We start from the raw sequence: 23,337 nt of genomic DNA on the forward strand, positions 1-23,337 counted from the left end.
AAGTAGTCAGTAATGAGGATTTGTGATCAAGCATCACTTGCCAAAATGAACTTTTTACATCTAAGACAGAAAAATACAGTGGCATTCTTTATTAGGGCTGCACCCTTCTTGACTGTACGCATTGGATGATGCGGTCTCTTTAATGCTTTGTTCAAATCTCTTGGGTCAATACATAGTCTTATTTCATCTGAGCCTTTTTTGTGGGCTGCTACCATGGACGACACCCATTCAGTTGGTTCTGTGACTGGATAAATCACACCTTGCTGCACCATTTTATCCAGCTGAGCCTTGACTTTATTCTGAATAGCTATCAGAACTTTTCTTGCTGGCCTGGCCACTGAACTGACCTCTGGGTCTAACGTCATAGAATACACAACTGGAAGTTTGTCTAACTTGTCATCGAAAACATCAGCATACTCTACCTTCAGTAAAATTGGAACTAAGAGATGTGCTTATGTGATGAACTTCTTTGGTAAAATAAAGCAGTTTCATTCCCCAACTGTCTCTGAGACCCAATAATGCACAGGTCTTTGAACTACATAGAATAACAAGCTGTAACAGTTCTTTGCCAAAGAACATGAAAGCACTACTAAACCTTCAGTTTGAATTTCTTCACCTCCATAAGCAACAAGTTTCACACAGCTAGTCATACTGAGTTGTTCATTAGCTCTCACTTTAGGAAAAGTATCTGCTGACATAACATTACACTTTGAACCAGTGTCTACTTTGAACTTGGTGGATTTTCCATTGATCTGGATAGTACAAAACATTTCATTTTTTGTCAAGAAATTTACTGCATCGACCTTTTTACCAATTATTGATACACCATCTACACAGAAAGTAGACTTCTGCAATTTCAGTAGATCACTTTGCATTTTTTTTTTTTTTCAAAACAAGTTTATTGTTTTAACATATAAGAGAAATATCATAACAATTTTATACAAATAATTAAAAATAGGTATTATTATAATATTCAACAAAACAACTAAAGTATTTACAAAGACATCCACTACAATCAAATCAATTAATTAAACTAAAATATTGTGCTATTGAAATTAGAATTTTTTTAACAAATTTTGTAAATTATCCCATACAATAAAATGTGATGTTTTTCTAGTTGTTCTCATTCTAATTGTGCTTATTTCCATATGACACATTATATTCATAACATTTTAAATTCATTGAACGAAGGAGGTGTATCTGAAATCCAATTTCTAGTTATTATTTTCCTAGCCACTGCTAGGATAGACCATAACAAGGGAAGCTTAATCTTTTTAACACATTGAGGTACAGGTGTGTTGAATAATATAAGAGACTTAGAAATAATGAAATTATCTGTAAAAAGAGCCTGCAAAAATTCATTAATTGACTTCCAGTATTCTTTCAACTTCATACAGTCATAAAACATATGAGCCCAGTCAGCATTAATTTCTACATTACATCTCTTACATAGATTATCTTTATTATTAATTTTATTCATCATCAAAGGTGTATAAAAAGATCTATGTAAAAATTTCCATGTATAAAGTCTCCAGACAATGGAAGATGTAGTTCTATAAGCAGATTCCAATATATATTGTTTATCTTGTTGAGTTGGTGGGTCCCCATTAATAGAGGTGAAATAATTCCAGTATGAATCTACATTGTAAAAAGTTTCTTGTCTGATAATTTTATATATATATGAAAGTTTACCTTTATCAGAAACTTTATGCTGTAAATTTATTATCAAGTAATCAATCAGTTTTGGAATAGATTCTTTAACTGTTATAGACATTAGATCTATTCTATCAATGAGATGTTGTCTAAAGATCTGAACCTCTAACCAGCAAGTTTCTCTTAGATCAAATTCTTGTTTTAAGAAATCTAGATTTTAACTTTATTATCAGATATCAGCTGATACCAGTACTTTAGATTATTATCTATAGCTAAATGAGCTCCTTCAGAAGTAGATGACATAAGCATACCCTGAGTATAAATTATAGGAATACAATAAAATTCCATTCCCTATACTTAGGGTGCATGAATATAAAGTTACGATAACTAATAATAATATTTAATGGGTAACAGACCATATGTTTAGGTGTAATAGGTGAAGTACAAAATTCCTTTAGCAACCACAACATGGAGTTATTTATAATCATATTTTTATGTGTTAAGGAGATTTTCATGAAGTGCATACTAATTAGCTCCCAATAATCTTTCCATTTTGACATATGACCGATCTATTAATAAAGTAATAACTTTTATAATAGAAGAGATAATATATAAATTAAAGTCTGGAAAAGAAATACCCCTTGAGACCAGCTATTAGTATGTTTCTTTAATGCAATCCTAGGTCTATTAGGTGCCCATAAGAAATTTAACATTAGTGTATTCAGTTTCTTGATAGTTATTTTTGTAGGTGAAAGTATTATTGATTGTATTAAGTATAAAATCTTGGGAATATTATCATTTTAATAATTGTAAGTCTCTCCTCCATAGTAAAAACATATTATTCCAGGTATTAAAAGATTTTGTATATTAAGAAAACAGGTATTATAGTTATTATATATAATAGATTTAATATCTTTAGATAGTATTATACCTAAATAAGTTATCTGACCTGAGTTGGGTACATATTTAGTAAAATCACTAATGAGAGTATTTTTCGTATATATAGGTAGTATTTTAGTTTTTCTTCATTGAATATTAAACCAGAAATACTTTTAAAATTCATCATTTTATCAAATAAAGACTGCATAGAAGAATTAGATCCTGCTGATGTAATTAGAACATCATCTGCAAAAAGTTGAATTTTGATGTTGTATTTTCTTCTATTTCAAAACCCTCTATGTCAGTACTGTTTCTAATCAAATTAGCCCAAGGCTCCATTACTAAAGTGAATAATAGTGGAGAAAGTGGACATCCTTGCTTTGTACCTTTAAGAATGGGTATTTTTTGTGAAACATATGTTCCTACCTTAATATAAGCCAGCGTTCCTTTGTATAAATGTTCAATTAAATTTACAAATGCATCAGAGAAATTTGTGCATTTCATTAAGGTAAACAGATAGTCCCAACTTACTGAATCAAATGCTGAACCTATATCAAGACTAATAAGTGTTAAATCTTTCTTTTTCCTATTTGCAAAATCAATTAATGTTAAAGTTCTTCTTATATTATCAAAAGTATTTCTATTTACAATGAAGCCCGCCTGATCTATGTCTATAATGCGGGGATAATTGTCTTCAATCTATCAGCAAAAATACTCATAAACATTTTATAATCAACATTAAGTAATGAGATGGGTCGATATGAAGAACATCTAGTTGGATCTTTATTAGGTTTTAAAATTGGTGAAATAAATGTATATTGCCAAGATGGGGGTTATTAACTCAGTTTGGGCCAGAATAAAACCTTATGTATTAATGAATATGTAGTTTTAGAAAGGATTTTATATATCTCTGGTATAATACCATCATTACCCGGTGCTTTGTTTGATTTAAGCTTATTTATTTGTGTAATAACTTCTGTATATGAAATACTCTTGTCCAATAGTTTAATCTGTTGTTTATTAAGCTTTTATTCATGTTTGTGGTTATAAACTCCTTTATTTTATCTTTAGGTTCCATGTTAATGTTGTTATGGTTAATCTTGTGAAAGTGATTTCTAAATTCATCCAGTATTTCTGGTATACTAGAAACATTCTTCTTTTCCTTAGAGAAAAGATTTCTTTGATATGGTTTTGTTTATTCAATCTTTTTGTTTTATTTTTAAGTCTATGTAAGTATTTGGGGCTTATTGAATAAGACAAAACTTGTATTTCTCTAAAGTTATTTTAACTTTATGAGTTAAAATTTCTTTGTATTTCTCATTTAGTTTGTTTATTTCTTCAATAACTTTCTTGTCCATAATATTTTCTTTATTATTATGTTTATAAGAGTCTAGTTTACTTTGAATATCTAACAATTCCTTATCCCAAGATTTCCTTTTATTATTATACCATCTGATACTTTGTCCATATAGATATGATTTTAAGGCATCCCAAACATAGACAATGGAGACTTCAGGAGTATTATTTATGTCTAGAAAATGTTGTACTTCTGAAAGTATATATTCTTTATAGTCTTTTAGCTGAGTTAAGTATGCTGGTATCCTTTTGATCTGAACATTATGAGTATTTTTTATCATGAATTCAAAACAATTGAATTATGATCAGATATAGGACATGAAATGATTTTGGAATTAATTAAATCTGTTACCATCTGGTTAGAAATAAAGACCCTATCTATTTTTGAATAAGTTTTGTATCTGTTAGAAAAAAGGTGTATGGTAATGATTTTGACTCTATCTGATTATTAATATCATTCAAATGATAAGAATTAGCAAAATCATTTAAATGTTTTGCATTAGATGTAATTCTTCTTTTCTTTATAGTGGTAGTATCACTTTCATGTAGTATACAATTAAAATCACCAGCTAAAATAATATCCCCTATAGAGAATGATATGATCTTATCAATATGATGTTTCACTGTATTAATACCAATTCCAGGTATCCAATATACATTAATTAAAGTGTAAGTCTTCCCATTAATTTGTATTGTAACCATACAAAACATTCCTTTGTCATCCTGATAAGACTTAATGGTTTTAGGAATGGGCATACTTTTATTCCATAAAATAGCCACTCCTCTTTTTCTGAGTGTGCTCTGAACTAACCAATACTGTATACTTATTAGTGGCTAGTTTATCAATATCTTTTTTCAAGAGATGGGTTTCTTGCAGGAAGACTAGATTGGCCTTGTGTAGATTAATGTATCTTATTAGGCTTGCCCTTTTACATGGATTATTCAATCCATTAATGTTTAAAGAAATTCCTTTTAAAGATGTCATTTGGTATTTTTAAAACTCAAGAATCTTATGATCGAAATAACAAATAACAAGATAAATAATGTTACATCTCCTCTTTTAGGTGTACCTTTAAATATAGCTGTATTTATTAAATCTCTTATGGGATTTTGTATAGGATTCAATTTTGTTTGTAGTGACAATGAGTGTACAAAATATATTGTGGATGTCAAAACTATATACATATAACAATGAACAAGTGAAAATAATGTAAGGATTAAACCTTGCATCCCGCCTGGAGTTAAAAACTCCAACTTAGAGTAGTATTTGCTACTCAAGTTAACCCCTTACCCTAAGCAGCAGTACCTCAGCTACCACCTTATCAATTTAATACTAGTTATATTTAACTGAGGTTAACAGTTTTCAATTCAATTATCTATCAAGACAAAACTACACATTTGGTAAAACAGCATCATATAAACTAAAATAAACTTTTTTTTTTTTTTTTTTTAAAACTGTTCATACTATTATATAGATCTATGTAATATATAACACTTGTATTCTAATAGCATTCAAATAATCTTAATGTTAGAAATCAAGAGGAGAGAAAATTATGTTCTAACATTCATTTAAATCAAAAACTTTGGCTAATATGATTCAGACATTACATGCATTAAGATGCATCTATTTTCTGTCATGTGAATTCTATCAACAGCTTCCAAAAAATCTTGAATTGTTTGTATATGAGCATTTACTTAAACTCATTATTGTCAATAGAGTTAAATATTGTATTCATAAAAATTATTATAAATCATATTGCATAGTTATGCAGATTCTCAGAAACACCTGCGTTATTACCTAATAAAAAAAAAAAGCCATCACACACCCACACCCACACACACACACACACACACACACACACATATACACATACACATATATACATACATACATACATACACACACACACACACACACACACACACACACACACACACACACACACACATATATATATATATATATATATATATATATATATATGATCTCACTGAGTTGTGTCTTTGTAGAGCAGTATCCTATTTGCTGTTCCTAGAATAAATCTGTCTGCTTTATACAAAATAATGCACAGCAAACACATATTAGTAACCAGATTTTACAATCATGCTAACCTACTGCTTCAAAATATATCACATGACATTTCTTCCAGAATAGAGTTATAAGATTATTTATGTTTGTCAATCAGATGAATTAAATGAGTTATAGTAAAGTATATGTTTGGGACACAAATTTTAACACAGATTATTATGCTGCTGCTAAGTAGATTTTCCAAAACATTTAAATAAATGTTTCATTTTTTATGCCTTCTAAAATAAGACATTTACTTACTACAAGAAACTACATAATTTAAACTCATTATAACTGACATATTTTATGAACAGGGTATTTTTCCTGAATCTGTGGTGTGTCAGTGTGATAACCTTGTCAATGTTTATACTAACTGCTTTCAGTTTCTTCTGTGAGAATTCTGTCATTTGAAGATTCTGAGGTAACTCAGACACTGTGCATGAGACAGCCCACATCCCAGATTGTCTCTCTTAACATTTTGGCGGGAAACTTATTAAAATCTAGTGACAAACATTCATTTAGCAGTGTAAATGCATCTAAACATGACAGAACCTCCACAATGTACTCCACAGATCATCACAGCCTCTATGCAAGTGAAATTAAACTCAAAATTACCAACAAGCAATAAAACTCAGCATTCTTCTCCCAACTCAGTTTTCATACAAATCCTATTATTCACTGTGCCCACACAGTCAAAAGCATTTCTATATATTAATAAAGAAAAGAAAAAGAGAGTAGAAAATAAAAGTGAGTGAGGCAGAAATAAAAAAATGTAAGAGAAAGCTGTAAGAAGTATATACAATGGAATGTTACTTACTGTTTATATTAATAGAGTTAAAAATAAAACATATTATTTACTCTTATTTAGTTCTGATTATTATTAGTTAAAGCATGACAGATTATTTACAAACAAGCATAAGCAGTATAATCAAGAAAGTATAATTAGAAATAACATTTGAAGAACTTATAAACTTTTACAAGAAATAAATATGTTATTATTCTATTAATGATATTTTCATTACTGTTCTCTCCCTGCCCTCCCCCACCCTTTACCCACTACATAATCTAAATAGAATGTCATTGTTTAAACAAAGAAAATAATAAAAGAAGGAAAGAAAAGGTAAAGATAAAAAATGTATCAAATTACTAACCTTACTTTTTTCAGAAAGAGAAACAAATCGAGTCACAGCCTGCCATTAAATCCTCAGGCATTTTGACTGGTTATGAAACAAAACATTTCTTTGCACATAGAGAATAACTTTGATTAAATCTTTTCCAAAATATTTGTGGCTTTCTGGAAATGCAGGAACTATATTCAAAAAGATTAATAATGAACTAAAATGATGAGAGAAAAAAACATATAACAAATCATTTGTTTTTTAGTCTCTTCTTCTTCTCTGAAGTCTTCCAGGAAGCTTCAGTTGCCAATCTCTTCAATGAAGAACTGGCCCATTCCATTTCTTCTATTTTATCCAAAATCCTTTTTTCTTTGACAAACAGTAAAGCAGAGTCTAAATCATCGAAGACCTTAGGACCATCAGGAAGGAAGATTTTAAGCTTGGCAGGAAACAGAAGGTATGTTTTAAACTGTGCTTTTTTAAGCTCCCTTATTAGTGGCAGAAAAACTTTTCTTTTAGCAATTACCATGGAAGAATAGTCATTGTCAAAACGCACAGTTGTCTCATTAAACTTAACAGGAGCTTTAGCCCAAGCAGATTTAAGAACCATCTCTTTATCAAAGATGATAGAAATCTAACTATAACTGATCTAGGATAGTTTTTGTTAGAGTTAGTATTAGCTATAGATCTATGTGCTCTTTCGATACCAAAAGAGAATGCTTCTGGTAAATCTAAAGTTTTAGAGAGCCATGTTGTTAAAAAAGAAGTAATATTGTTACCTTCAATATTTTCTGGCAGTCAAAAATCCTAATGTTATTGCCTAGATCTATTTTCCAGGTCATCCAGCTTTGTTTGTAAATGTGTATTTTGTTTCAGCAGAAACTCAATGTTGATTCCCTCTTCTTGTATTTTATTTTCCATGTCATTCACAGCTTCTTCTATGCCTGTCATCTGGATCTTCTGTTGTTGCAGGTCCATATGTAACAAGTCTATTTGTTTTGTAGTTGTTTCTATGAAAGTGTCTATTTTAGTATCCATTTTATCCATCTTAGCAGTAAGTTGCTGGACTATAATTATCAGAGACTGAAGTTCTTTCTTGATGCTGGAGTCTTGAGAATTTGTCTTACTGGAACTCATTTCAGACTGATAAACTGACAGGAAAATTTCCAAAGTAATTTCTGACAGGAATATTATTAAGATTTCCTTTCTTTTTTAGATATAGTTCAAGAACTATATAAAACAAACATATTTAGAAAGAAAATTACTTCAAGAATTAATTTTTTAAGTAATTAATTCCTGTCAATGTAATGAAATTGGTGGAGCTGAAGAAATCTGCTGCTATCCTGTGTTCATCCTTGGCCACGCCCATCACTTTGCATTTTTGAGGTGACCCTTCTTTATAACTGTGTGAGGTTTACTTGATTTGCAAAGCTTTTGAAAATGGTTACATTTTTTACACTTGTGAAACTGCTGGCCAAATGTTAAGCATTTCTCCCTTTTAGACTCATGATTTGTACTACAATTGCAACAGTTAACAATAAAGCTAGATTTGGGTTTTGCTGACTCATGCTTGTACTGCACTGAGCATGCTCCTTTCTTAGAACTTGCTGGAAAACTATGTGGTTTCCCTGGTGGATCAGCAGGGGCTGTAGCTGCCATGTGCTTAGGCCTGCTTTTGCTTGCCACATATTCCACATGGTCTACATTTGCTCTGGAGCCTGCTGAAAACATATTCTTATCACTTCATGAATTTGGCAAATCTCAATAGCTTTACTCAACGTTAAATCACTGTCATGTAGCAAAATCTTTCTCACTGTAGCACTGTTAATATCACACATTAGCCTGTCCTTTATCAACTCATCTTTTAAATCACTAGACTGACACATTTTAGTTTTGTTTCTTAGGTTAGTTATATAAGCTGCAAAAGCTTCCCCTGGTTTCTGAACTCTTGTGTAAAACAAATGCTTCTGTAATGTAATATTAGTCTGAGGATTACACATTTCCCTAAATTTACGCTTCAAACACTCAAGGTCTTCCCTCGATTTAGCCTGTACAACAATATGATGATTTTTCTCCTTCTCCCTCATGCACTGCTGGTGCATATACAAATGAAAGCTCTCTTTCAATGGCCTCTGACCCAGCTAGGTTTAGCAAAATGAATGATCTGGTCATGCATATTTATCAGAATGAGCTGCTTGTATAAAAATATTGTACTATTGTTCAAATACTTTCCAATTCTCTGCAATATTGTAATCAAACACAAGTGGTGAGGGCTTTTGAAATCCATCTGCCATATTAACACATACCAGTGAAGGCTTTTGCAAATATGCACAAACATACACACATACACATATGACAGAAATTTATGCCAGTACTTGTAACTTTGCTCAATAGGACAACAAGCCTCCGAATAACTGAACTTTGCAAAATAGTCTCTCGGGCACTGTAATACTCTTGAAATTACTGTACTGCAAGAAATCATCTCTAATCAGTGTAAGAAACATTTCAAAATAACTGCACTGCATGAATGAACTGGGCATAAGAAGCTCAGAGTAAGAAACATTTCGAAGTAATTGCACTTTGTAAATAAACAGTACACAGCACACTGAAACTTCCCCAAAATGGTTGTACTTTGCTGAATAACTCTTTACAGTACAAGAAACACTCTGTAATGGCAGCGCTTTCAGAATAGATACATCCAGCACAAGAAACTTTTCAAAATGTCTGTATTTGACTGCACTTTATGAAATAGTTGCACTTTGCACACAAACTCTTTGGAATAAATGCACAGTAATAAGCACATCCTGCAAGCACTTTTACACACTTTGAGATACTTCAAATAACTCTGGCTATGCTCTGAATACACTACAAAGTAGTAGTTATGCCAAAACACAGCACTTTGACCAAAAGATGCAGTCGCCTTGCTTTATTTATGTTTAATGTGCCCTTTTTGCCCTTAGTATATTTGTTTTGCTCATTTAATCTCTTTACATGCCCAATGTACTTTTCTTGTGCTTGTTGTACTCTAAACATGCCCTTTTTGCTTTAAACATGCACATTTTACTCTAAACACACTTGTTTTAATTTGAACATACTAGTTTTGCAAGTCCAAGGTAATTTCCAATTACTTCTCTGAAAATGTACTTCTCTGACAATTGTTTTATCAAATATCTTAATCTTAAACATTTTGTGTCTCTTGCTTGTTTAATAATGCAGGTTTTGCCCTGGTAATGCTCTGTTTTATCTTTTTTATAAAATAAAAACTGTTCATGCGAGATTTTATTACCTTTGATTCTTTTCTGGCTCTTTTTCATACTTGTTTCTCTTAGTTTATCTTCACTGTTATCTCTGCACCTCATAGTCATATCAGTCTCTGGAATCCTGATTTTGACACCATGTCGTTCGTCTAGTCAGGATACAATAGACGAGACTTTGTGGATTCTGTTCAAGCACCTTTATTATGTACAAACATATCAGGATTGAGGCTTAAGAACTTTAACTAAGATAAACTTATAAACAAACTAGCTATTATACTCATATATGCTTACTCTCTGGCTGCACTCACAAAATGGCACCGAACCTAGCATATGCAGACTTTTTATATGCATGTTCAGAGTTTGGAATGCCTCTTAAAGATACAGCACACATATTCCATTCTATAGTCTTCATCTGTCACCTCTTGCCTTTCAGTTACTGGCCAAGGTACTTGCCTCCCCCATAGTGCCTTTTTTAGGCAATGTCATAAGAACAAAATTCCTGACTTAAAAACATGCTCAAAAGACAAACTCAGGGTTATGCTGCTTAATGCTAACAGTCTAAATCAGAAAATACACTCAATGGAGGCACTACTTATGTGGGAAGATGTTGATATTTGTACAGTCACAGAGACATGGCTTAGGGCTACAGAGAATACTCTGGCCATGAAAGACTATAATGCCTTCCACATGTTCTGGCCACATAATGAACATAAAAGAACCAAAGGAGGAGGTGTATCCATCTTCATGAAAGAGAACTACATCTCAAGACTGGTTAAGCAGTATGACTCCCTAGAGTTTCTTCAATTCCAACTAACTGTAGGAAAGACCTCCCTCCACATCATTGTTAGCTACAGGTCCAACAACATGAACCAAGAAAACCACACAGTGCCTTCCTGGTCCTACTTGAGTCACTCATAATACAGCCAAACACTCTAGGCATGGATGACTTTAACTATCCTTCCATCGATTAGGATACAAATATGAGATCAAACATGCTTGACCTAAGGTTCCTGCACTTTGTAAACACAAATGCTGAGGAACAGTTAGCCTGCACCACACAAGGGGCTCAAATGTCCTTGACGTAGTACTCACCAACATGGGAGATTGCTGCACCACCCCATGTGTGAGACCCTCCCTGGTAAGATCTGAACATCCACCCCATGTGTGAAACCCTCCCTGGTAAGGTCTGACCATCCACCCCATGTGTGACACCCTCACTGGTAAGGTCTGACCAAACATCAGTCACTTTCATTATAATTATTGTACCTCACCCCCCCCCCTTCAGGATCCAAAAGTTTGAAAAGTTTCTCCAAAGTAAACTATAGCCTCCTAAGTGATGGCATAAAAAGTTTCAAGCCTCCTGCCACCACTGACAGTAAAGACTCATATATGGAGGTATACACAATTGCCCTGTATAAATATCTTTACAAGTGTATAGACTTAGCCGTGCCATAATGAATAAAAACGTACTCATGAAAAAAAAGCTACCCTGGTGGACATCTAGCATAAATGGATTATACAAGAAGAGAAAGAAACTGATGTTCATGAATTACAGGGAACAGTCTCAGCAGAAGAACACCCCTCCATAGCTTGAATAAGCAAATGAGACTTCTTGTAAAGTTCTCTAAAGCTAATTATGAAATTAAATTAGCATTCACAGCTAAGGATAATCATAAGCCATTCTTTAGGTATGTCTGTAATGTAAAAGGGAAGGCCCAGCTATGCACTGAATTCATAGTGGATGGTACAACTCATACTGAACATGAGGACATCACCAACCTGTTAGCAGACAAGTTTGGCAAACATTTCAAACCCCTGTCTCTACCAATCATACCCCAAAACTTGCCTGTCACCAGTTCTCTACCTATTATCTCCAAGAACAGGTCTTAACCACGTTTGCTAAAGCCAAAAACACAGCCACTATGGAACCAGATAACATCCCAGACTGCTTACTAAACAGGGTAAAGCAAGAGTTAGAAGACCCACTGGGTGCTCTCTTCAAACACAGTCTAAATACTGGCTTTGCCCCGGAAGAGTGGAAAACAGCAACTATAATCCCCTTTCACAGGGAGGGTCCCTCAATTGACTTGGTGAGCTATAGACCCAGAAGCCTGACCAGCCTTGTCTATAAGGTCATGGAGAGAATCATCTTTTACCTTATCAACAAGGACATTGGTGGCCTTCAAACTTTTGACTCAACCCAGTTTGGCTTCATTAGGGGCAGATCATACCTGTTAAACCTAGTGGAATTCTTCAAGAGTGTCACCAAAGCCCACAATGAAGGCAAGTCAGTATACACTGCCTATCTTGACTTGGCCGAGGGATTTGACACAATCCCCAACTCAAACATCATTGAGAAACTCACCCAGCTGGGGATTAAACCATATGTCATTAGATGGGTAGCCAACTGGCTCACCAACAGAATGCATACAGTCATAGCTGGGGATTCTACCTCTACCAGCAGACCTGTTACCACTGGTGTTCCACAAGGGTCTGTGCTGGGCCTCCTACTGTTTGGAATCTATTTTTCAGAATTTCAGGCAATAACAGATGTCCTGTGGCTCACCAAGTTCACTGATGACTGCAAACTGTGTGCAATCATTTAATCCTCAAATAATGTCAACATGCTACAAAATGGGCTTACATACATAAATGATTGTTGCCAAAGCCACAGACTTAAACTTAACCACCCCCCCCTCAAAATAAATCACTATTATCCCTTTTGGCAAAGGAGAGGTCCCTGCAAATTACTCTATTAATAATACCTCCTTAAGTTCCAAACCAATGTCGATAGATTTGGGAATGCAGGTTGATAGCAACATCAGCTTTGATCATTATCATATGTCCACTTTGGTAAGGAAGACCTTTTACGTTGCACACCTCATAAGCAAGGGCATACCATCCAAGAATAAGAATGTTATCAGTCCACACTCATCCCTCATCAGACCAATAATAGAGTACAAAGCACTCTTTTGCATGATCTTCACCAGACACTTGTAGCAGCTGGAGAGACCTAAGAGTTTTCTCACCAAGAAAATCCAGGAACTTCAACACATGACCTACATGGACAAACTGAAGGCCCTGTCACTGTACTGTATATCATATAGACTGCTGAGAGGCAACTTCTGTCTGGCCTACAGAGCACTTTTGAACCCTGCCTTAATGGAAATGTTGCACCACCACAAATCAAATGAGACAAGACTCACTCATTGTAAACTGTAGGGACCTTAATCTAGCCTGCAACATTAACAAGGCATACTGGAGAGACAGATATGTCTCCCAGAAATTGCCACTCCAATGGCACAAACTCCCAATTCACATGAAACTGAGCTCATCAATAACCCTATTTAAGCATAACTTGGACAATTGATTGGGAAATCATAAATTTACCGTTGAGGTTTCATCTATATCATTCTTAGACAGCGGCAACCAGTGCTGATCATGGCTTCACAAATATGGACTACATATCTTGGTCTACAAGGGAACAATAGTAAACTTGGCTAGGCTTGAAAAGGCTCTAGGGCCATTAGCCTAGTAACCACATATGAATCTATGAACCTAGGGCCATTATGTACTAGCCTATGCAGGCCTGCCAACATCTTGTCTCATGCATGTCCTGATGATGTCATGTACTATAAGTTCAGCTGCAGTGTTGCAAAAGTCCAACTTGTGTTGTGGTGTTTGTATTAAGTATTGTGTTCTGTAGTCTGTGTACTTAGATAGGTAGAGGTTCTATTCTCACTGCAGTCAACTGTGTGTAGGCGTGTGCTCTTGCTTGACATTACAGAGAGCCTTTTACTGCAGCATGTGGGACACTGTTATTACCATATTCTCAACAGACACTGCTGATATCATCAGCTATATCAAATTATTAGATATGCAGTCATCCCACCAGAGCATGATCAGACACTTGCCTAGAGGCCAGGCAGATGTCATCTCATCCTATATCAGACAGATTACAGTGACATGGCTTTTAATCTATCCACATACATCATGGCATAGTTTGTAGGCCCTTTGTTATCGTGCTGAAAAAGCCCCGTTGTCTTTCTAGCTGCTGCATGTGTGTGTTGAGATATATGCAAAAGAGTGCATTATGCTGTATTACTGTTCTGATGATGTTTGATTACAGTGCTGTCATACATTCCTAAGAACTGAACATGATGGTGTGATGATGTGCTCTGCACTATATGTTTACCCTGGAAAATCATTAAAGAGAGAACTTAGAAAGTAATGATACACACTGTGGTCTCTGACTTCACAACTCTTAGAAGAGCATGCACTATAACGTTGTTAGAAAGTAATGATGTACTTTGCAGTTTCTGACTTTACAACCTGTACAAGAGCACTCAGTATAAAGTTGTGAAATTTTGATGCTATCAACTGTGTAACTTTCCAAGGCCAAAACAAGTCAATGGTACAATCAGCAGTTCAACAACACATATGCAGATATACTAGACACTAAGTTAGCCACATACCCTGAGCATCAGACACAACTTTTGTATCCCTGAATCCAAAAGATAGAAAACAGTGATATGGCACAGTTATCATTATTTGCACAAGGTGTTGTGAGGGGAGGCAGGAAGCCTAGGCAGACACAAAAGGTTGGTGAGAGTGTGTAAGAAGGAAAAGAAGGCAGACATTAGAATAAAACAACAAATGGCCAGTGACACAAAATGAGTAACTGTTTTGTGTGTGTGCGTCTGTAGGGGTCCTCCAGGTGAAATTGGTGTGTGAGTGTCTGCATGAACACAGTCAAGCTCTGTACTAGCTCTGCATCTTTATCTGTCGGACAGGTGTGGGCCATGTATGTAGAGGCGGCAGTTCATCTTTGTCATCTCTGACCACGAGAACTGGCTTTTCCAGGAGTTGCACTGGCACCTCCATACCCAAGGTCAAACACAGAGCTGGTAACTGAACATGACTGATGTCTACTAGATGAGTTCCATTCACAGGGATGCCCAGGACCATGACCCCATGGCCTGCAACATATGTGTGTGGGCAGCACAATCACTGATAAAGCAGTGGAAGTACTGCCACTATGGAAGCGTGATTCGGCACAGTCACCTTGGCTGTCAGCAGATGATGTGGCTGACTTATGCCCATGAGGATACCATTTCCCTCCCAGTAGATGTTCTATTACAGACACTGCTCATTCTGTGACAGACACCCCTTGATCCATCACAGACACCCCTTATTTCAACATGTTATTCCTCCAATTCAGTTAATCTGCAAAGCAGTGGAGGCAGTTACAAACTGTGCCAAATCAACAACATTGGGTATTTGTCTGGAGCACCTATGGGAACATGCCTGTGCTTCCATGATGGCTCTAAACATAAGTTGAGTGGCATAGGAAGTGACACCTGCACCAGGAAGAGGAGGAACAGCAGGCCCCCTCCGAGTACCCCTATTAATATTCCTGTATGGCACCTCACCTGCACTTTGGTAATGGCCAGAATTAACAGGCAGTGAAGCCACAGTAGCCAGACTTCCTGATCAATGTCCTTGTCCTCCACCTGTCCAATATCTGTGGGCTCAGTGGACTGGGTAGGTGTAGGCCTACTGACTGTGTCCAGTGGAAATGCATGGGATGACTGTATGTCAACCACTGTGTCAGATTCAACCTCTGCACTCCCCAACTGTGCCTCAGTTTGGCCACCATCATCACCATCAGTCTGCTGATACACTGACATCAGGTAGAACAAGGCCCATACTCCTACTGTCATGATCGCCTGTGATAAAAAGCAGGAAACACAGGAATAGATTAATACTTGCACTACTATAGTGCAATATATGGTAACAAACTAACAGTGCTGCCACTATTAAGGAAAGTACAGCAATACACACAACAGGCCTGAGATCAAAATCACACCCTACAATATTTATTTAAATTTCTCAGTAGTACTTACATAAAAATATTTGGCTTACCATCTGCAGAAGACATACTGTGCTGTAGTCCAGACTGTCCTGGAAGAAGTTACGCAAGAGGTAAGGGCAACGCCAACAAAAGTAACAGTAACACAGTGGGTAATACATTTAGCCATTTATATGTGCATTAACTCTACTTTCAATAAGAAAAAGAATGTGTCTGACAACTCCAACCTAAGCTTTTAACTGTAGCAATCTTCAATCCACCCATAAAAAGACATGCAACACAGAATTAACTTATTAATTTCAATTGTTTTACTATACAGCAGTATTCAACTGTTTAGATAACAAAGCCTACCAGGAAGTTGCCCCTGGGACATGCTTACTGTCTCAGCAGATGTTGCGCCCACATCCAGGACATGCTGTACTGCACTCTCCTGGGAGCTGTCTGGATTTGTGATATTGGCCAGGAACTATTCATTTGGGGTTAGTGGTGGTTCCCTAGCAGGCCCTTGCCTGGTAACAATTTGGTCATGGCCCACTGCAACTGCAACTGCATGCCACCGTGCAGATGTTATCATGTCAGTGGCTTTGTGCTATACCTTTTCTTATGTTTCACCATGGCCATCCATGGCACTGACATCCTGGACAATCTGTTGACATATTTGCATCCTACATGTCATATCTCCCTGTCCCCTTTCCAGGAGAAAAGCACTATTTCACCTAAACCCATTGACAATTACTTGATTTTTGACATTGTTAAAGGGGGGGGCGGTCTCAGTGAATTGACATGCCTGAGTGGCATTCTCATAGGTGTCCTAAAAGACAAAAGAAGTATGATACACATACGTATCACATAACTACAAAATAACTGTTTCCAGATAAAACAGAAAAGGTAGCCAGTCAGCATTACCCACTGGAGAAACATAAAACAGTTGTTGTTGTTGTCTTTCGGCTTTTCCCGGTTAGGGGTCGCCACAGCGGAACTCCGGTCTGCTAATGATTGGCAGTAGATTTTCACAAACGCCGAGGTGCCAGCTTGATGTTCAACCTTCAACAAAGGCACGCCCATTTATGCATGTCTTTTGAACGCCCACCCAACCGCGGGGAGGACATGCACACTTCACACAGAAGGCACTCCCCACAATCCAGCCGATAATCGAACGGGAGAACCACTTGCTGTGAGGCAACAATGCTACCGCTGCAGCACCATAAAACAGTATAGTGTGAAATACCAACAATGGCAGAATGCAAAAGAAGGAAAGTAGCAAGAGCAACATACCCTTGTTTCTGCCATAATAGTAACTCACATTTGATCCCCCAAAACAGAACAGCCCATTCTTGCTTGTGCCATGACAGTAACTCATCTTTAACCCCCCACAAAAGAACAGGCAAATGACTCATGTTGCTAACAAAACATCTTTGAAATGCTACAAGTGCTATCAAATGACCTGTCCCTGAAACATGATATTTATCACACAGCATTCCATTTTCATGTATATTGGCAATCATGTGTACCTCTTTAATGGCTTAATAAACAGGTCCATGCAATCAGTACACTTTTAACTAATGCATACAGATAAAAGTGTAAAAGACTTTGCTTCATACTTTTCTTAAATACATTCCAGCATATGCAGTATGTAGGTGACAAAATGGGAGCATACCTGCTGAAGTTCAGTACTTCTCTGTACAGAAATATCCTGAAGAAAAAGCATTTTTTTGCAGTCTTCCAAACATATGCAAGTCTACTCACCATCAGTTTGGCTAGCTACATGGTTCCCTTTTTATATGGTGTAGATTATTAATGTATTGCATCTTTCTTTGTCTGTGTTTCATAGATACTAATTACAGCATAAGCAGCTGAATTGCATGCTAATCAACCTATCTAACACCGTGGAGCTATTCAACAAGTTATAAAGAATCTATGTAGACTCCATGCTGGTTTTTCCTTCAGATTTCAAAACTTTTGGAATGCAGACACCGAAAGTCTACACAGACAGATGTTAGGGGTTGCTGCTGCTTTAATTCCTTTGTATGTGCTACAGGCTGAAGTCAATGCTGCTGTTGCTGCTAATAGGTCTACGTGAAGACAGAGAAGAGTTTTCAGGCCCCAATTAACTTTTCACAACCTACATGACATGGAAATTGTAGAGCACTACATGGTGGGCAGGGACACACTACAGGAACTCTACAACCCCTGCCACCCTCAATTCAGAGCCAGAGCCAACCAGAGGGGAACCCATCTGAGTGGAAACTAAGGTATGTGTAGCCCTTAGAATCTTAGCTACAGGTACTTTTCAGAGACCAACAGGGGACATGCTGGGGCTTTCACAAGCATCATCATCCAGAATCCTCTACCAATTCCTGGATGCTATACTCCAACATGCCAGGGACCACATATAATTTCCCTGTAGTTCTGAGGAGAGGACCAGAAATATGCAACAGTTCTACCAGATAGAACACTACCCTTAAGTACTGGGTGTCATAGATTGCACTCATGTAGAAATTAAGGCACAACCTGGGGAACAGGGTAGGCTCTACATTAACTGAATGGGTTACCACTCTATCAGTTGCCAAGTCATGTGTAATACAAAGGGAATCACCTTGAAAGTGTGTGCTGGCAACCCTGGTAGTTACCACAACTCACATATCTGGCACATTTCCCAACTGTACCAGATGTTCACTAGGGGGGATATCTCACAGCAATGTCATACAGTGTGTGCTTGGGCTGCTGAAGTCACAGTTCCAGTGCCTAGATACATCTGGGGAGCCCTGCAGTACAAGCCACAGACACGTATAGAGCTCTTCACAGTATGTGCCATGCTACACAACATAATCCTGGGGGAATAGCTGCAGCAGGATCAGCAAGGTGAAGGGGCACACATCCCACCATCAATGCCAAGGTCACCACAGCCACAGACAGATGAGGAGCCACAGGAGGACCCACCAGCTGCTGTGGGTGTAGGCAGACATAGGTGTGCTCAGTATGCCCTTGCATTGGCTAAGAGAGAATGCATAGCACACTCGTTCACCACCTAGGGGCCTAAAACTTTCCTGTTATTCACATACATATACTATCATTGATGCCAGGCAACTCATACAATCTTTACCTCCCCATGTATTGGCTATGAACTGCTTGCATCAGAGTCAGCCCTGAACTAACATACTGGCAACTGCTGCACTTACAAGGTAAGTCTTGAACCTAGAGTGTATTGTTCAATAATATTATGACACATCTTTGTATTTCATCACTTGGTACAGTATGCAAGTAAAAGGTGGAAGATTTGTACAGAAATTACTTTAACATGTGACAGCAGAGACATATCTGACTTATATGTTTCCATTAGTACAAAGTAGGTTTCAGGAATCAAAGATTTACACAGTCGTACCTCTCAAAAGTACTGAGGATCACTGCATGCCCTCAGTAAAGTACCATACATTTGTACTGGCAAATTATTAACAATAGAAGTTAGAAAGTAATGATACACACTGCAGTTTCTGACTTCACAACCCTCACAAGATCAAACAACAGGCAAGTAAACAAGGAGAGTAACAAGAGCAACATATCCTTATTTGTGACATAACAGTAACTCAGCTTTATTTTTATGGGTTCAAATACCACATTTCCAAGTATACAATACTGTTAATTGTGCAATTATATTTATATTATATTAAAACCCCTTTATACCAGTGGCACAAATGCCCTGCTGTAAAGTGTAAGCTGTATACTTGCAACATGGATATGTGCAATATATGCACATGTCAAGGAGTACTTGCTGCAGTCTGTACTGTAGTGTGCACCTCTTAGGAGCTAACAGTCTTACAAGTAAAAGTTATCTGTTAAGAGGTGGTAATCTTAAGAGTAAAGGTTAAGATAACAGCATCCAGCAATTGTATTAATGCATTGTATGCCACATGTGAAGGTACTAATCTTATCTCTTTTTTTTTCTCTCACCCCAACCCTTATCTCCTTTTTTATTTTTATTGTATTTTATTTTTTTATTTTTTGTTTTATTTTATTACGTCATCAAAATGCGTCCATATCATCCATGTATAGCACATCACAAAATGTTTCACGGCATGGCGGTGTAGGCCTGCCCCACAGGATCCACCTGTCCCCACTCCACCAGCTCTGGCACTATTGACCAGCACATCTGGGAGCCATGCTGGCAGCACCAGCTGCCCCGTCAGGTAGCCCTGTCCTGGAGGATAGTCCAGTGGTTCCCTCTGGGAGCAGTGGCAAAGGTGGTGAGTTTATTATCCGTGGTGAACTGCCAGGTATGGTGTGTAAGGTTGTGCTCTGCACTGTTGGTGTATGCCTATTCTGGCTGGAGAGGCTGCTCTCCCTCATTTTATGTAATACCAGCAAGAGGAGAACCAGACATCAGGCAGTCCAGCCAGTGACAGAGTGGGGTGGGTGACTGTGATGACAGTCCAGTGGGTGAGGACTCGATTCTCACTGTCACGCAGTTTGATGACCATGAGTTCTGGATGTCCCCACCCTCACCTCAACCATATTGTCCACACCTCTTGTGTCCATGACCATCCCTGTGTCTTGTCTTGTCTGTCAGAGATTGCTTCCTCACCTACCCAACCTACCTGACCCAGACATACCTGAGTCCCTTCCCTAACATTTTACTCTCTCTCTCCCTCAAAAAAAAAAAAGCCCCATATTTAGCTGCCCATTTTGCACACACATGTTCTTGACACACTTGATTTGGCCCAATTGGCTATACAAAATGATTGTGTTGTGGTCACCCCTCTCTCTGGAAGTGACAGTCCAAATTCAGCTAATATTCTGCACATATGATCAGTTTTTAATATTGAAGAAATGGATAGCTATAGTTTTTTTGTAACTCCCTCCTACACACTCCTGGATTGCTTTCCCTTTGTTCTTCCCCCTGCTTGCTCCCTATTTCACCAATGTCCTATCTTCCTCATTTCTTATCATGCACCAACATGTAGCAACAATAATGCAAAAGTAGCTAAAAGTATTAGATACAGCTGTATTCGAACCCAGTACCATCTGCCCCCAAAAAGGAACAAATCACTGCATTACCCGCTGCCACAGAGTCAGTTAAGTAGCAGGTGTATTTCATAGACTCAGTACTGTCATACTTTAGCAATACTGCCACTGAAATACTTACATGATATTCCCTTATTTACTAATCATTCTGAAGGTCTCCCTTTTGCCCACTTCACAATGCCATGCAAACAAGATAAGCACAGCCAAACCTTCCATTAATTCCTCCATTTGCCATGATTGCACTAAGAGCTGCATCGCTCAAACAAAGGCCAAAAAATAATAAAATAATAATAAGAAAACGACAGAGAAAACACAATTTACCAACAAATGAAGAGACAGATGTACATGTAACACTTTGTAAGTCTAACCTGACACACCCTCCTGATGTAAGCATTCACAGTTGCCATCCATTAAACATAGACACTGAGGGAGTGTCTGTACTATGTCTACATCTGCCTCATGGAGCCAAGGATTTGGGATTCAGGAATTCTAATAAGTTCAGACATCATTTGCATCTTCACTGTGCTGACAGCCCTGAATCTACAACAGACAGCAACTGTGTAGCTAGGGAAAATGAAAAGGAGCCAAATTGTTTATATATTGAACACAGAAGAGAGGATATTACTTTGGGATACATCTGCACAGAGTAGTACTGATTTTTAGATGATATGTCTGCATTTTGTCAGCTACATACTGCATATGATGACCTGTAACTATGAATAGTCTGTTTAATGTTTTTTTATCTTTATTTTGATTAGCACACACTTTTATACTTTTATCTGTCTGCATTATTTACAAGTGTACTGTTCATTTGGGGGTAGGGGAGCAAAGCTGCATTTATGTTATGGTACAAAAAAGGATTATGTTGCTATTGTTGCTCTCTTTTTCTTGCAACCAGTCTGTATTTAATGCTGTCACATGTTAAGGTCAGTTCTGTACAAATCTCACACTTTTTACTTTTTATTCTGTCTGTGTAGACTCCTTTCCATGTCTGTATCCAAAAGTTTTGGAATTCACAGGGAGCATCAGCACTGAGTCTACATGGTTGCTTTATAGCTTGTTGAATAGCTCCACCATATTAGATTGATTAATTAGCATGTAATTTAGCTGTTTATGCTACAAATAGCATACCATGGTGTTTATCCTGTGTGGGTGGAGATGAGCGCCTGTACATGGCGCTTACTAAATCTAAAACTTTCCGCTCCCATGTGAGCATCGTGCTATGATGCACACAGTGAAAAATGACCATGTAGGCTTTATTGAATCCCCCTGTATTTTTTTTTATGAGGAACAGACCAAAAATATGAAGGAAAAATATGCACAGTTAAAAGCTATGGGGTTATTTCAATTTATTTATCTTTTAAAATGACTTGTCACTAAAATGTCTCTTTTTATTACGTTTGCTAGATGTTTACTAAAATAGTTGCTGCAAAAAAAATAAAAAATCTACGACAAGAATGTTAAGACAGAAACCCTATAGTGGTAGGTGCAGATTTGAGTGCAACACCACTAAAAAAATGCCTTAAAATTCTATCTCATTATCCACATTGCACAGTCCACAAAGCGGTGTTAAGCTCATCCATTTGTAGCCTGGGCATGCAGTAGTCTCTTTCAGAGGCCCAACATTGTATTTGCTTTCTGTTTAACACTGATGAATTCTCATTTGTACTCTGCTAAGTTTTGCAGTGCTATACTTTAAACTGTGCTGAGGTTGGGACATTTATGAATCACAAGTTCTAACTGCTGCTGCAGTTTTGTAGCACTGGTTGATATAAGGGACTTGTACCAGTTTGTGTAATAAAGTAATTCTTTATTATTCCACCCAGCAGTGTTGATGCAAACGCTACCAAATAGTAATATGAGCATACCTGCAGCATTCTAAGCTAAAAATTATGTACAATTGCATACTCCACGTTTCATACTATTTCACAGAAGAGAGAGAGAGATGCAAGGCATTTTCAGAATGCAAATCTGTGTCAATACTGATTTAGCATTAAATGATAAATAAAATGAACTCTGCCTTTAAATTGACTTTTAGCCTTATTTCTTCAATTTTGTTTATCTGTGGAACAGATGCCACTCCATAAAAGAACTTTAAAAATGGACATTCCCTAT

At 36.9% G+C, this 23,337-nt stretch overlaps 1 protein-coding gene across 1 annotated transcript in view; it reads right to left on the reverse strand.

The window, feature by feature from the left end:
• Nucleotides 1–14,422: 14,422 nt before the first annotated feature.
• Nucleotides 14,423–23,337, reverse strand: part of LOC122800250 (solute carrier family 2, facilitated glucose transporter member 11-like) — a 361,259-nt gene continuing 352,344 nt past the window's right edge. The window contains exon 12 of the mRNA XM_044069741.1: nucleotides 14,423–14,527. Coding sequence (XP_043925676.1) covers nucleotides 14,423–14,527 — 105 coding nt within the window. The remainder of the gene's footprint in view (nucleotides 14,528–23,337) is intronic.

This window comes from Protopterus annectens, chromosome 4.part0 (genome assembly GCF_019279795.1).
Source record: "Protopterus annectens isolate FY-2018-M chromosome 4.part0, PAN1.0, whole genome shotgun sequence".
In the NCBI taxonomy this organism is placed as follows: Eukaryota; Metazoa; Chordata; order Ceratodontiformes; family Protopteridae; genus Protopterus; species Protopterus annectens.